This window comes from Acanthaster planci, linkage group LG21, assembly GCF_054643075.1.
Source record: "Acanthaster planci isolate LZ-2023a linkage group LG21, COTS_SCS, whole genome shotgun sequence".
Classification (NCBI taxonomy): Eukaryota; Metazoa; Echinodermata; class Asteroidea; order Valvatida; family Acanthasteridae; genus Acanthaster; species Acanthaster planci.
In genome coordinates, this window is record NC_141797.1 from 954,174 (window position 1) to 969,160 (window position 14,987).

Consider the following 14,987-nt stretch of genomic DNA (forward strand, 5'->3'; position numbering starts at 1 on the left):
CTGCTGTTATTTCTGCCGTGTTTAAGCGCATGGTAACCCACTTCAGTAAAGAAGTCCTTAATAATCCATGCGCGGTAATGCGACCACAGCAACGGCCAAAAAGGTTGGGAAGGCCACCACGGAATACAAGAACACCTTTGGATCGGCAACGATACATGTGCTTGAGGGTCAATGGAATAAAGACTACAGGGGGACCAATAATGCATTTTCGCCATGCCAGTTGTAGGCTTAAGCGAAAGCGTCTACGCCTGACGAATGTGGGTTCCAAAAACGAGAATAAAATTGGGGCAATTTAGAGTTATAGCAGGTAGCGAAGCTGTCGATCGTAAACGGAACCCAGTAAGACTTAATTCAAAGAGAAAAATTTGTCTAAAAGAGCCTAGTCATATTTGTCAATAATCCTGCTCACAAATGGGCCTGATCATTTATGGTCCTGGGAATCCACTCGACATTAAGGCAAATCGAATTACCGAGACAAATACTGAAAATGTCCAGAGCCAAGTTGTGATGGTGTGGCTTCATGCTGCCAGATTCGATAATCGTGGCTGCACATTGACTGTCGGTGAGTAATTTTAACTCAGAAGCACGTATAAAGGGAAGAAAGGAGAGCAAGGCAATACGGATAGCCTCAAGCTCACGCCAAGTTGAACTCTGTTTTGATTCTGCCGGAGACCACAGCTTGTGGGCAGTGTGGACATCATTGCAGATTATGGCGCCCGCGCCAGTTGAACTAGCATCCGAAAAAATTATCCTATTATCAACATGATGGGCAAAAGCAAAACGAACATTCAAATGTTGAACGTTATCTCTCCAAAACGTAAGCAAGCATTTGAAGGTACCAATGGGTCTCTTTCATTTGGAGGAGGCAGCGATAACCATCTGACGATAACGACTCATCAACCTTGTAATATTGCCGACCATGGATGACAAGGAAATGATTTGGCCTACGAATGAATGCAAGTCCCTAACAGTTAGAGACGCGAATTGTTTGAACAGGGACAGTATAGTATAGATGCCTTAATTTTATCAATCCTACGATCAAGTACCTGCAGAGTACCCCAAGTGGTATCCTATCTCATACCCAGCCAGTCGATGGAAGATGCAGGATTCCAAATGCTCTTGGATATGTTGTATACAAAACCTGCCTCTAAGAGATCAGAGCTTACGTGATTAGCGATGCCTAAAGCTGTCTGAAAATGGTCAGAAGAGCGCTCGGAACGTGGAACGACAATAAAACCATCATCCGGATAGAGAGCTATCGGAATATCACAGTACCGCCAATGAGAAACTAACTGTTTAAGAGCTTTAGTAGATATGTAAGGGGAAGTTGTTAGGCCAAAAGGTAAGACAGTGAATTCAAAATATCTGTCTACCCCGTGAAAGCTCGGGAAAAATCTAAATATCGCTTATAGACGGAAGCAATGTCGAAATGGTGGTAGCCCGACTTTAAATCAAAAGATACCATGAGAGCATTAGACGAAAGGTATTGAATACCGAACTTTCAGTCATTTAATTTAAAGTTGAATGATTCTGTGAATCAAATTGTATGAGTGGGGCGTTGCAGTGGCGCGCCAATTATGCAAATCAAGGCTGAGTTCGGGCGGCTTGTTCTCGTATATTCACGAACAGCTCGATTTGCTGTTCGTGGGTCGGCCGCTCGAACACCGGGAACAAACAACCGGTTATTGATGGTAGTTAGTGGCAAGCAACATGGCGGCGGCCATGTACGTTATTTGAAAGTTAATGTTTGGATGGGCCGAATTTTTTTCTATTTAAACAGGAACATTCATTGCTGTGTTATGGAAAGTATTAATGTTAATTTGGCAACACTTCCCATTGCCTGCGGCTTTGGAAGCCATCTGTCTACTTTATGCAGCTGTCCAAAAATCAAATCTCACGAGTTTTTTTCTGTGTGTTCCTGTAAAACCCTGAGAAGGAGGTGGTGTGTGATCCTGTTCGGAGAACAGTGTTCTTGAGTCGTGTTCTCGCCGTTCGACAGCGAGAACAAGACACCTGTGTCAAGAACTGGCCGCCCGAACTCGACCCAAGTGAATATACCTATGGCGGGCCAACAAACAAAACTGTATATCATTACATTGTATCTGCCCAAAGAGGGATACAGTTGGCCCCTTTAATGGGAATTGCACTTCCCAGATTCATGAATGATTATGAAATGGGTCAGCTTTATCAAACCAACACATCTTTTGACCGTAGCTTCTCCGATTTTGATAAAAATTGCTTTATTTTTAAAATTGGGTCAAATGTCAACTTGGTGTGTCAATAGTCATGATAACCCTCGCTTCATGAAGCTTAATTTTGGCAACACAATTTATTAAAACATGCATTTGTCATTATTTTGATACCATATTAGCGTGTATCTAGTGAAAACTCTCAGGATTGTAATGTATTTTTTATACTCAGAGGATGATGTTTTGTGCTACAATTGCCATTTTTTCTTGGCATGTGTTAATTGCTCAGCGGTATCTAGAATCACATCAGGTTTTATCAAAATTGGATGAGTTGTGGTCGACAGATGTGGTTGTCTGCAATGGAATGACCCAAATACATCCGTCATAGTGGCGTCACTATAGCAACGAATAGGGGTGGATAGTTAAGCCCAGGTGGACTTCCTGTCTGCACAATGGTGCGGTGGTAATGCAATGAAGATTGGCGTCCAACCTGTGCTAAAGTATCTGCCTTGAGCAGAAGCACCCCCTCATCGGTTGAAAAGAGCCATGTTGGTCGAAAGTGTTCATTTTGCTGGTAGCGACGCGACCCTTACGCACGCATGTCACAGTTGTTCGTGGACCAGCGAGGTGCAATTCCGACCAAAGGCGCCTCCGTTGCTAGGAAAAGTGCGCCCTCTCTTGGTCCAGCTCGGGGCTCCTAGGCTCTACTTTTTTACACTTCGTATAGAGTAACAGAGTCGAGTCAACCTGAGATTGGATAATTGCATGAAAAATACATGACATATGAAAAACTTTGGAACGACTATCCGCGCCAGACGGAAGATCAACTGTTGCAGCCGATCGGAACGACATTGAAACGCCTGGATGATTTTTTTTCTGAGGTCAACACAATGCAGCTTTTTGTCAACATATGGTATGTTTTAATACGTCTGGCCTTTAAAATATTACGATCAACTGGCAGCGTTGGTGTTCCTGGTGCCATTTGGTAATCAGTAAAGAACCTGCAAATAATATGAATTATGCATTGGTACGAGACTTTGAAGTCTGTCACGAATCACACAGACAGAAAAATGAAACATAAGCCCTGTTGACCTAAGTATCTTTCACTCCGTCCTGCAAAATAAGAACTTCAAAAGATTCCATTAAAACGTCCAAATATTGAATGTGCGCGCGCATTATTCGCGCTGTGGGATCACCTGCCCAATAAACGCTGGTAGTCGTCCCCCTTCATACTGCTGGAAGGGAGGCCTATATCTTCATCCTTGACTCCTGTTCTCCGTGCAAAACAGGCAAATTTCTTTGGGGTGCATGTTTGCAAAATAGTCCCATTATTACATGTATTGTTCAGTCACTATGGCCTCAGTTCGGCTTTTCCCCTATTCATGTTTTATTTATTGCACATAGACTTTTACATAATGGCCTTGGCTTCGATTACTGTTTTTCGAGTTTGTTTTATGTCCATATGTCTCTTTTTTAATGTATGTACATTATGTGCTTTTTCATCATTCTGGCAACGGTTTGGGTTGCCGATTACATCTCCATGTATTTTCTGACACCGTTTGTTGTTAATTTGACCTTGGTTTTGCTTTTCGCCTGTACTTTTCGCAATGTCCCTGCTTGCTTACAAACTTTGTTACAACGAACGAGGCAGGAAGCGGTGCGTCAAACTGCACGCTACTTCAAATACAAATGCATGTTTGAAACCTCAAACTATTTGGATCAACTCACTGTGCTTTTTATTCTATTTGGTTCGGTGCGACTAACGCCAAATCCGAGGCCCTCCTCCCAAAAGGTTGTTTCCATATTAAAAGGAAGTGCTGGATGGAGGCCTACAAGTTAAATGTCCAAATAAGAATCAGCCACAAGCTGGAAGAAAGTTACAAAGTTCCAGAACAACAAATACAGCAATTCAATTGTATACCTTAGAGGGCCCAGGTTTTTGTAGCCATTTTGATATTTTATTTGATATTACTTGATTTAAGTGGTTTCAGAAATTTGAGCTACTGAAGTAAAGGTTTAGGTTTGGTTTTCAGTAACGTGTGTGGCCCGTTTTGGTTTGTGCGCTCTCGAATTTATTTGCTTGTCACGCAAATTTTCGAAAGAAGCTTTCGTGTTCGCTTAATGCATGGCATAATATAACATGTTTATAATACTTTAATTGTGGGATTTGCCCTGAAACCGACGCATATTAATTAACAATGTATACTAAGCGCTGTCCAAGGGCTTGTGATAAAAACTCACTGCTTACTAATGCAGACGTCTTAACTACTCGACCACCGAGCTTGCTGGGGTCGAGTACTGCACTAATAAGCAGGAGGTCGTGGGTTCGAGTCCAACCCGAGTAAGCTTCCAATTTTTGATCACGAGCTCTTGCACAACACTGAGTATTCAGTGTTAATTGATATGCGTGGGTGTAAGGGCAAATCCTGCACATGAAATAAACCTCTCCCCAACGCAAAGTACATGTTGAAGGGCAAGCCATTTGCTGTGAACAGAGTGCAACAGATTTTGCAGCGTGTGCGTGCGAATTGTAACACACAGTCTGTTATAAATACCTACCTTTGCCAACTGCAAAAGCTCAATTTCAACTGCAGCTTTCTCTCGTGGTTTTATTCTTTTCACATTTTTGTTAAATTTTTTCAAGCTTCCCACTCTGTGTGAAAAGCTTCTTTTAATCACGTTATGGAATAGCATCCTCGCACTGTAATTCTTCATGAAGTATAATTTTTCACTTTGAATAAAATCTTTCGTTTCACTTTCAAACGCTGTACGCCGTTTGTCCCCCCCCCAAAAAAAATAATACAATTCGGCAAAACTTTGTGTAACATAACAGGGATAATCTGTAATGAACGGTTTGGACGGATGTTGGATTTTTAAAGCATTATTTAGTTCTTTTTGGTTGCTGGCTCCATTCTCTGTAAATTAATATACCAGTAAACATGTAAAAGGCGTTTTTTTAAATAATGGATAGTTAAACAACTAAGTGCAAGAGATATAATTACAAATTCTAAAATCATTTCACTTCTTCTGTCAAAGGGTTCTGGATGCGGTCAAATCTCAAAGGTCAACTGAGGGGACGTTCACCGCTTCGCTAAACAACTCTCACCGTGCTGCATTACGTATACCGTGGCCTCAACAGAACACCATACTATCCAAAACGGTTGCGGCGCCCTCAAGTATTCAGTACACTCTAAAAAAACTCCCGTGTCAGATTGACCCAGAGTGGGCCCCATTCGGCGTGAACCTTTTCTGGGTCAAAATAAGACCCCTTTCGGATCATATTTGACCCTTTCTGGGTCATATTTGTAATTTTATGACGATAAACACAGTTATTGCTAATTCCGGTATTATTCTTCAACATTATTTTCAATCTTGTTTGCCACGGTCACTGCTTGCATTCTCAAACCAAAGTTTGGTATCGTAACTGGTAGAAATAGTCTTTAGTCAAGGCATTATAATTATATAATTATACATGAACTTGAAAAGACCAGTGCGAGTGACCTCGCTTTGCGGGTAGTCTTTGCCGTGCTAGCAGCCGAGGTACACGTGGGTCTTGTGTCAAGTAGCCACGGGCGCCTTGAGTAAAGGCTAGCAGTTGCGTGGTGGCGACCATCCTGTTGCTGGGAAATATTTTTGACTACTTTTATATCCCAAGCTGGCTGAAGTTCACTGTCATATCGATGGAGGAGCACGTGTAGAGACCCCATTGATGGAGGACTCCGCCAAGCCGCAGACATTTGCATAGGAATTCTTTCCAGATGCACTCGCCAATAAATGCAGCACAGCCTACTGTGACGTCACACTCTCTCATTGTCCTCACTGATCGGATGTGGTGGTTGTTGGTTGTTTCAACCTCCAGCGGGTATGTACAGTGTGCTGATATTGTCACATCGCCGTGGTGGTCCATTTGGCAGTAGTAGACAGCTAAGGGTAAGTCACAGAGACGTGGCCTATGAGTGCGTAGCATTCCAGGTGGGGCTTCTCTTTTTTCCCCCTTTAGTTTTATATTGCTTTCAGCATAAGTCTGCCAAAATGTAACCTTCCATTTTCTGGGCAAAGCAGCTCTCGGGGGATTTTTGTTGTGTATAATTAGTGACAATATCAGGGTACACGAAAATTACGATGGCCTTTCTGAACCACCGTAGGTTGGATAAATATTCAGAGCATTCTACCCCAAGACTGTTGACAAAAATCAGAACAAATATCACATATGAATTACACATTGAGAAATGCACCGAAACACGTATTCGGGCAATGTAGTACTGTTCAATCCTTTTTATTTTGATCAACTTGATTTAATGTTTCTCATTAATGTATCTCATGATTCATTTAATGTGCGAACCATCTTTCTCAATATTTCAGATATACTGATCTGTAAAAAGTAGTACACAAAACTACAAGTAAGTTCGAGCACTGTTGAAGAGTTGAAATGAAGACAGCTACACGGGTAGGTAGGAAGTTCTTTGACGGTAGACATACCGAAAGATGTCGAATTTCAGTTGTCAGTATTCAGCCGATCAGTCTGTGCACAAACGACTGAGGGCGCTGTGCCAATAAGATCTATAAATTCAAGCCACACATGCTGACGAGCCGTGTTATAGCCAGGCCCATCAATGGTGTGGGTGACATGACAAAGTCACGGCTAGGACACAATATAACACCAACAAATGGCTGGGTACTTTTCTAGTTTGAGGAACTGTACAGCTCTCCAGAGGTAAGTCCAACTTAAATCTTCAAAGCAAACATTCTCACTTTAACTATGTTGACCACCAAGACTATGATTTGTATTCATACTCAAATTACCCCGAAATATCACACACAATACTCAGAGGCACTAAATTAAAATGAAATTGTGTGACTTGAATTTATCAAAGCCAGACAGGAGAGGCTCGATCAGAACTACGTACTAAGATAAAGACTACCAAACCTATGTTTATAAAAGGCTAGTCCACTATCCTCGAGAAAAAAATAAATTGTCCGTGGAAAAATAAATGTTTGGCGATAGTTTGAAAATTTAATGTTTTAAAACTCAAGAATCATAGCAACTCTTGTCATTCAATGTCTGTGATTGGAGAAGTCAAGTCCACTTTCAAGAGTGCCCTTACCAAGGTTGGTAGCTTCACTGGTTACCAACAGCAACACGTTGCCATGTATAGGGGACCAGGACATTTTGGGGAATTTCAAATTTATCCATCTTCTCTGATAACAAAACTGTTCCATGGGGCTATAAATTTTGAACTAATGTCAAAAAAGTGCTGTCATATTTTGATTGAGATCACACAGATCAATGCTCCAACAATATGTGATATTTTCTTGATCCCAAAATCCACAGCCGGGTTGGTAAAAAAGTAGGATCAATGTCTGACAGATCTGTGTGTACATTGGCATCAGCATGCAGAGGTAAAGTACGTTATTCATAAACTTCTTGCTGACCAATACATGTAGTCCTATGGCCTTTGCCAAACCTTAGATTAGTTTTAAACTTTACTGTCTGGTTAAAATGTAAAAACGTTTCTGATGTTTTGATGACCTTCATGGAGATAGGATCCCCAAAGTCAGAAGGCATGAAAAACGACAGAATCCAAGAAGACAATTTAGGCAAAGGCGAGAGTTGGAAAATGCTCTTTGGATGAACTTGTCTGAGACCATAAAATGCAAGGTCATAGCGGCCAGACCATTTACCGCCTACAACTGGTCAAACAGCATGTCCACATCTGGGTCGGATTTGGCTGATCGGCTTGATGTTGTTCTTGTCACGCGGCCCTCTCCGGTGGTGCCCGGGGTGGAGGGTGTAGCACTCCTACAAAATGGCAAGAACAAAAAGGCCACCAAAATCATTGAGAATTTGTCATGGGACAGCTTTGTACTTCGAAAGGCAGGGTCTGTTGAAAATGAAGAGCCTGACTTCACACTGGTTGGAACATGTTCAGTCCTTGTCAGCATGCATACATGGTGTCACTGGTAGGCTGATGTTTCATGCAAGTATAGACAGTGTTGTGGCCTTGAGTCACTTGGACTCAAGTCGGTAGTCGCTATTTTTGTGAACGCGACTCTAACTTGCAACTACCAGTTTTAAATTTGTGACTTGACTTGGACTGGCCAAAAAGTGACTTCTGACTTGACTTGTACTTGGACAAAAAGACTCACGACTTGCTTGTGTCTGGACCAAATTGACTTGTGACTTGACTTGACCCATGATCAAATAACTTGTGTCTTGACTTGACCCGTGATCAAATGACTTTATATGACTTGACTTGACCCGTGATCAAATGACTTGTGACTTGACTCGGCCAAGCAAAAATTGACTTGATACCTCCTCTGCCTGTAGATGTTTTTTGGTATTAACGATGTACTTCATTTGTGAGCACGCATTGAGGTACCTAAATGGTTCCTTCAAAGAAAAGTAGGCAAGACTAGGTGATTAAAACAAGGAGAGAGAGGCAATGGGCAGGCTTTTGAATGCCATCCCCACCAGATGCCAAGAGCCCATACGAAGATGTTGCAAGTTGTGCCCATTTAAATGAATACGTCATATGCACTGGACGCTGCACAGGCAACCAAGATACTGTTGTTTCTTGCAATAGACCATATTGGGTCATGAAGATTTTTCTGTAACTTACATCTTACCACCTCTCAGCTTACTTTTTCCTTGCAAAGAACTCTGGAGAACGAACTGCGGATATAACTTAGCTGCAGAGATTTGCTAAGCACGGGTTGGCGGGTAAATATAAACCCCTAGCTCTGGACACAGCAATATTTACTACTATGCCATCGGATTCACGACAAAGGCAAACCTCTAAAATGCACCTACAGTTGTGTAGAGAATTGAATGAGGCAAAACGGCTGCATGCGTACCTGTCTGACTTGGCCGAGGAAACTTTAGGAATGGAAGGTTTTGAGGGCGTTTGTTTGTTTGTGGCTTCTCTTCTCCGCCTCCTTCACAAGAAGAAAATTTGTTACATTGCAAATGGTTAAAATACCTCAGCGAAATCATACTATAAGGGATAACTACAAGTATTTATTTTGTGCTAGTTATTCTTAACAGTATAAATGTGATAAATATTAACTATATTAATAATGTTAACACTCATCAGATTAATATTATGAATATGTATACTGATAATGATGTTATAAATATTCAATTCCTCCAAGGTGCCCTCTTTGGAATCCTGGGTACAGTTCGAACTGCTGTGATTTACATATCTCAACCCACCAATCCCAGTCAGTGTCATCATCTCAACCATCCTTTCACAGTTGAAGTCAATTACCTTTTGCCTACGGGAGCTACCTCACTGGTTGGTTCCTCCCCGAGGATCAAACTGGTGTCTGGATCAACTCGCTTGGATGGTGCAGTTCTCTTCTGGGGCTTCTTGGCTGCCTGAGACAGTAAACATCGATTGAAAACATGAATAGCGATTCAACACCAGAGCTGTACTTGAGTCCATCACAAGTCCTCTCATGAGTCCATCACAAGTCCTCTCTTGAGTGTATCACAAGTATTAGGAGCAGGCAAAGACATAGGAATGTTTTCGTCACAGTATCTTTGAACAGCTTGTGACTTGGCTTATGATGTGATGACTCATGATGGACTTGAAGGGATGTGTGAGGACTTGTAATGGACCAGTGAGGACCTGTGACGGACTTGTGAGGACCTGTGACGGACTTGCGAGGGCCTGTGATGACTTTTGATGGACTTGTAATGGACCAGAGCGGATTTGTGATTGACTTGTGACAAAATTATAAAGACTTCCAACAACTTCAAAAGATTTGTGGTAGAATTTAAAGGACTTTTGATGGACTTGTGATGGACTTGAATCCAGCCTGTTCATAGAAAGATTCAAGTTGTGAGCCTATCCCTCAATGCAACTGACCTTTGACTCCTCATCCGTGCTGACCTCTTCGCCTTCTGATTCCTCGGCCGGATGTTCTTGATCACTTTCCTCCCCTGATGAATGCCTGTCTTGCGAGGACCGCTTGGTGGTATTATTTGTGGCTAATGAGCTGGCTGAAGAGTATTGGAAAGACCTTTATTTTCAAGCAGGACTCAAACTGGCAAGAGAACCAACGTTCAAGACATTCATTAAACGAATATAGACAAGTATTTTCTATCCATATTCTGCATTGGATTTGCCGAAATTGTGATATCCTATGAACATTACTTCCAATGCGTTAATGAGCTTCTTGGCCACGCCCGGCTTACAGAGGGAGTTCCAGCACGGCAGACCCTGCTAGCCGCCAGCAGGCCTCCACCACATGACTGGGACCATCCTCGTGGACACCCCTGATTTACCTGGGTGCAGCAGGTCGACCAGGTTCGACCACTGCCCCAAATGATGGGCCTGGCTCCAAACAGACAGGCCTATAGAGAGTTGATTGCCACGGTCACTTAACTGGCCATGCGATGCCAAGCAGTAATGAACTTGGTAAATTTACATGTGTGATGTCATACACTAGGGGAGAGATTAGGGATGAAAAGAAACTGACGACTGCGACAACAGAGGGCGCTGTGACTAATAGTGACAATACAATACTGTGATTTTTTAAAGCCCTTTAACAGCTAATGAACTGTGAGTTCTCTCCAAAATGGCTTTCATCAGGTGAATTTTAGACTCTTTTAAGGGACACACCTTCTTGCTTCAGTCGTCGGATCTTCGCTTTCTTGTCGTTCAACACAACTTGGAACTGTCACAAACAAGCAATCGATTGACCAGCTTGTGAATATGATTGTGGACAGGGTTTTCAAACAGGCATCGCGAAAACATCACAGAGGTAAAAGTTCTTTTGAAATATGACTTTAGACAGGGTTGGAATTCCTTTGAGTTCATGAAACATCTGGTTTGTGAAAAATGAAATATGTTATATGTCTTTTGAGCTATTTAATTTGACATTTTTTTGGAGTATTCAACTTGAAGGTTTAGAATTGTTTACCTGATGTTCAGTTTCTTTGCTTGCAATTACAAAACAATATCAATTTAGAAAATTAATATATGACAAACTTAATTCTTGATATTATGAAATCATAAAAGTCTATTCCAAAAACTACCTTTGAGAAGAGTTCTTTTTCCATCTCCTCGTGCATCCCGACGCATTTCTCCAATCTCTGCCGTGTCAAACAAAACCATACAAAAGCTAGAAAATGCATCGCCCACAAGTAAGCTGTTCATGAGCAGGGCACTTGACCTGTATTACTAGCAATTTTATTTGCAAGGTGGCCATTTTGGATACTGTTCCCTGAATTCATGTTACTCGTTCATCACTCTGAAATGGAAAGGGGCCTGACTGTTTGGCACCATGTACAATATTTGGCATAGCCTCTTTTTAATAACGACACTCTTACTGTTATCCATGTTGCCAAGTAATTCCTTGAAACAATTTGATTTAATATTTAAAAAGTACGCTGTTCTCACAATAATTGAATTGGGATTTGGGATCTGTTCCCAATCATGGCGGGCAATACATGTATTTGCAGCGGAATACTCCAAGGGTCAAGACAATGCCTTACTTTGAGGGCATTCGCTCTCTCTGTGGACAACCGTTCATTCTCTCGCTCCAAGAGACGGATATTGTCCCTCAAGGATGCGGCATTGTCGATGGTGAAAATGAATAGTTCCTGGATGCTCTCGGCAGAATCTTCCACGACCTCGAGAGCCACAGAGCCAAGTTGGAACTTCAAATTAAAGAAAAAATATGCAGATTTCAATCAACTAAACTTCACAAGCCTTCCAACTTAAAAAAATGCTGTTGACATGAAAGAGATATTCAGCAAATCAAGCATTTGTTATTGAACCCATCTTATCAAGTTAATGAAATAAGACAAGTTCTGGCCACGTACATATCAGCCCTGGGTGGCATTAGGGATTGAATACGTGCAATTCACAACACAGCACCACCAAGAGTCTGCCACAGACAGGCCACTTTTCAAGTTGGTGGTCGCCACACTGCCACGATTAAGCACACTTCGTACAGTTATATTTGATTGACTGATGCATTCCGTGCATCATGCAATCCATCATTTTGACTACCTAAAAACCTTTTCACAATAAGCAATTCAGAATTTTCAACCAAGATAAATGTACATAAAAAAAAATTCAAGTTTTCTGTGCAAAGCACAGTTTATAGCAAATGAGACTTTCTCAACGATTTCTCCCATAATGCACTGCGACAGGGCCTCTCCGTGCAACCTCTTGGTGGCGTATTGCATTGTGAATTGCCCATTGTGAATTGGAGGATTAAGAAAAAAAACTGGGGAAAAAAATCTCAAATTTCAAACGATACCTTGATGCTTTCATTCGCCATGACTTTCTTCCACGAGAATTCCGACTTGTCAGAGTCACATCTCATCTTGAAAAAAAACCCAAAATAATGAACAATTAAGTAACTCCACTGTTTATAACAATCTGCAAATTTTGCACGGATAGAGATACATTTTTGCCTAAAGAAATGATTGAACCCAGCTTACCTGATATTCAAATGCCAAATCTCCCATGTCTTGTCTCGTTAGTGCTTTCTTCGTGTGCTCGATAAACTCCTCAAGTTCCATATTCACCTTTCTGGCGAGTTGTGTCAACCTCTTTGCAGAAACTATTGCGTAAAAAGAATTCAACGTAATAGACCTGAAACTGGCTTTAAATTGTAGTAATTCTAGTTTGGGACGAAACATCATTTGGGCGAATCAGGGTCCACACCATCATGGATGAATTCAAAGTAATTGCACTAAAACTGGCTTTAAATTCTCGTAATTCTAGTTTGAGACGAAACATCATTTGGGTGAATCGTTCTGGGCAATCCACAGGCTTTTTTTATCTCTTTGTGATTTTTTTTTAATCTGTAGTCTGTAATTTGCCCGGAAATAAATTAATCATATGGTTGCTAAAAAGAGCCAGATTCCAGCTAATTCAAGGCCTTGCGTGCCTTGTGGGGATCAACATCTGTGACTGAGTTATCCGATCCCAAATTTTGCCATTTACAGTGAAAAACAAACGAGGCTTACAACAGCTGGCAAAAATACAGAGGTGACAACTGTACAGTCACAAATAATAGTCTTAAAGTGAGAAATGAACTACAAAATCAGACTTTGTCCTTCCCATGAGTTGACCGCATCTGTGATGACCAGATCAAATCCCTCCTGGCCTCCATTCCTGCACGTGGTTTTCAGAAAGTATGGTTGGCGTCCGACATCAATGCGGCATAACACTTGGTTCGACATCTACATTTAAACGATAAAAAAGACAGCTCTTAAGTCATGACGATCTATCAAAGTGTGAAGGAAGAATATTTTGCTGTTGCCGGTTAAATTGCAGTAAACATTATTTAAGCAGCTACATGTAGACAGCGCCCTCTTTGATACACGCACATAGAGAATGACAATCTTGGATCTTAATTGCCAGACCAATGACCAAGTGGATAGCACCTGTGTCTTGTGAGAGAGTGTGTGGGAGATTGACTCGGTTGGATTTGATATCCAGTTGGAACCAACTGACCTATGTCAACAAGGCTTAGGACATGTGTTGCGATTGGTCAAGCTATCGCACAGCTGACAGTGAGATTACAAGCTCAGATGCTGCTGATTTTCTGTAGTGTGGATGGGCAAAATGCTCAAGAATTTCCCCATTTTAACGAGGATATAAGGTGAATAAATCTCCCCATCTAATGTATCTTACTTCATCAAGAAGGCATATATGAAATTAGGTTACACAAATATTTTTGATGGAAGGGTAAGTTGACACAAAACCATCAAACCAGCCAAAATGTGTTCATGGAAGTTTGTACGTGACTATCTGTAAATGGCTTCTTCCGGAAGTAATTTGCCTGCCTGCGTCTTGATCAAAGCAATAAGCTATCTGATTAGGCCTTAAAGGCATAATGCATTCCGGCATGGTTGAAAATCATGCAGGTTTAAAGTTCAAGAATCATTTTTTCAAACACGATTTCAGCTTTGTTTTGATGAGATTCTTGGACATGTTTGAAGGATGGGTAGGCTAAACTAGTTTAAGTTACTTTTCTGAAGTACAACCCAGACTTAGATCATGAAATTTCTTCAAATATTTGACAGTGCACTAAACATACCTTTATACTAAACTTTACGCCTTTCAAAATGGGAATAAATATGAAGTTCTTAGTCCATTTGACTAGATCATGAACCGGCGCGATATCGACAGTGTAGTAAGTTGTGTATCTGCGAAAGCGAAGCGTGTAGGAAATGGTAACAGCGCCACCAAGCGTCAAACTATGGCCTGACTAATGTTGCAGTGGGCTATTATGCATTGTAGAAAGGCACTGTGGGAAAAAGGAACAAACATTGTCCTTTCCTCGTTCCCACACTGCCTTTCTACCACTGAGCAGAATCACCAGTGCAGTATTTGCGATAAGGCTTTACACCATTTTTCGCTGACCTGTCTTTGTCAATAGAATTTGAGTCGGGCCACTTGCCGTATATGGGCCACTTGCAAAACCTTTTTCGAGATAGAACTGAGTATCTCGCCGCGGCGAGTACTTGGCGGATTGGCCATCTCGAGAATGCCCACACATACGAGGTGCAGGACCTTTGTGCGTGCGCATTATACGTTATTCAAATGATGAAAGTGCTTCGTGTTAAGTACATCGATCAGACTAATGAGTTCAAGTATTAATTTTGCCTTCGTCGCTGAATTTGTCGTTTTCGGGACCGTTTTTCCAATTATTAATTGCAGGTCGTAACCTTTCTCAAGAAGCTCCTCGAACGTTGTGCCCTCGGATTACGTGGAGCCACGACATGTTTGCTACTGTTCCCACTTCGATCTTCATAGAAAAGTGTAAAGT

The 14,987-nt window shown here is 41.5% G+C and overlaps 1 protein-coding gene across 1 annotated transcript; it reads right to left on the reverse strand.

The window, feature by feature from the left end:
- Positions 1-6,435: 6,435 nt before the first annotated feature.
- On the reverse strand, positions 6,436-14,394 carry LOC110982427 (DNA repair protein XRCC4-like). Its single transcript, XM_022240809.2, has 11 exons — positions 14,256-14,394; positions 13,263-13,395; positions 12,649-12,770; positions 12,465-12,530; positions 11,692-11,856; positions 11,233-11,289; positions 10,817-10,871; positions 10,061-10,194; positions 9,458-9,567; positions 9,045-9,125; positions 6,436-7,989 (listed from the first exon to the last, which is right to left on the reverse strand). The coding sequence occupies exons 2-11, from the start codon at positions 13,393-13,395 to the stop codon at positions 7,875-7,877; spliced, it is 1,038 nt and encodes a 345-aa protein (XP_022096501.2). The 5' UTR covers positions 14,256-14,394; the 3' UTR covers positions 6,436-7,874.
- Between the last annotated feature and the right edge of the window lie 593 nt (positions 14,395-14,987).

Coding starts and splice junctions, on each gene's coding strand:
- LOC110982427 (XM_022240809.2), bottom strand. CDS start 13,395: ATGTCGAACCAAGTGTTATGCCGCATTGATGTCGGACGCCAACCATAC. Junction 12,531..12,648: donor ATTTGGCATTTGAATATCAG/GTAAGCTGGGTT, acceptor TTTTTTTTCAAG/ATGAGATGTGACTCTGACAA. Junction 9,126..9,457: donor GTAGCTCCCGTAGGCAAAAG/GTAATTGACTTC, acceptor CTTCTTGTGAAG/GAGGCGGAGAAGAGAAGCCA.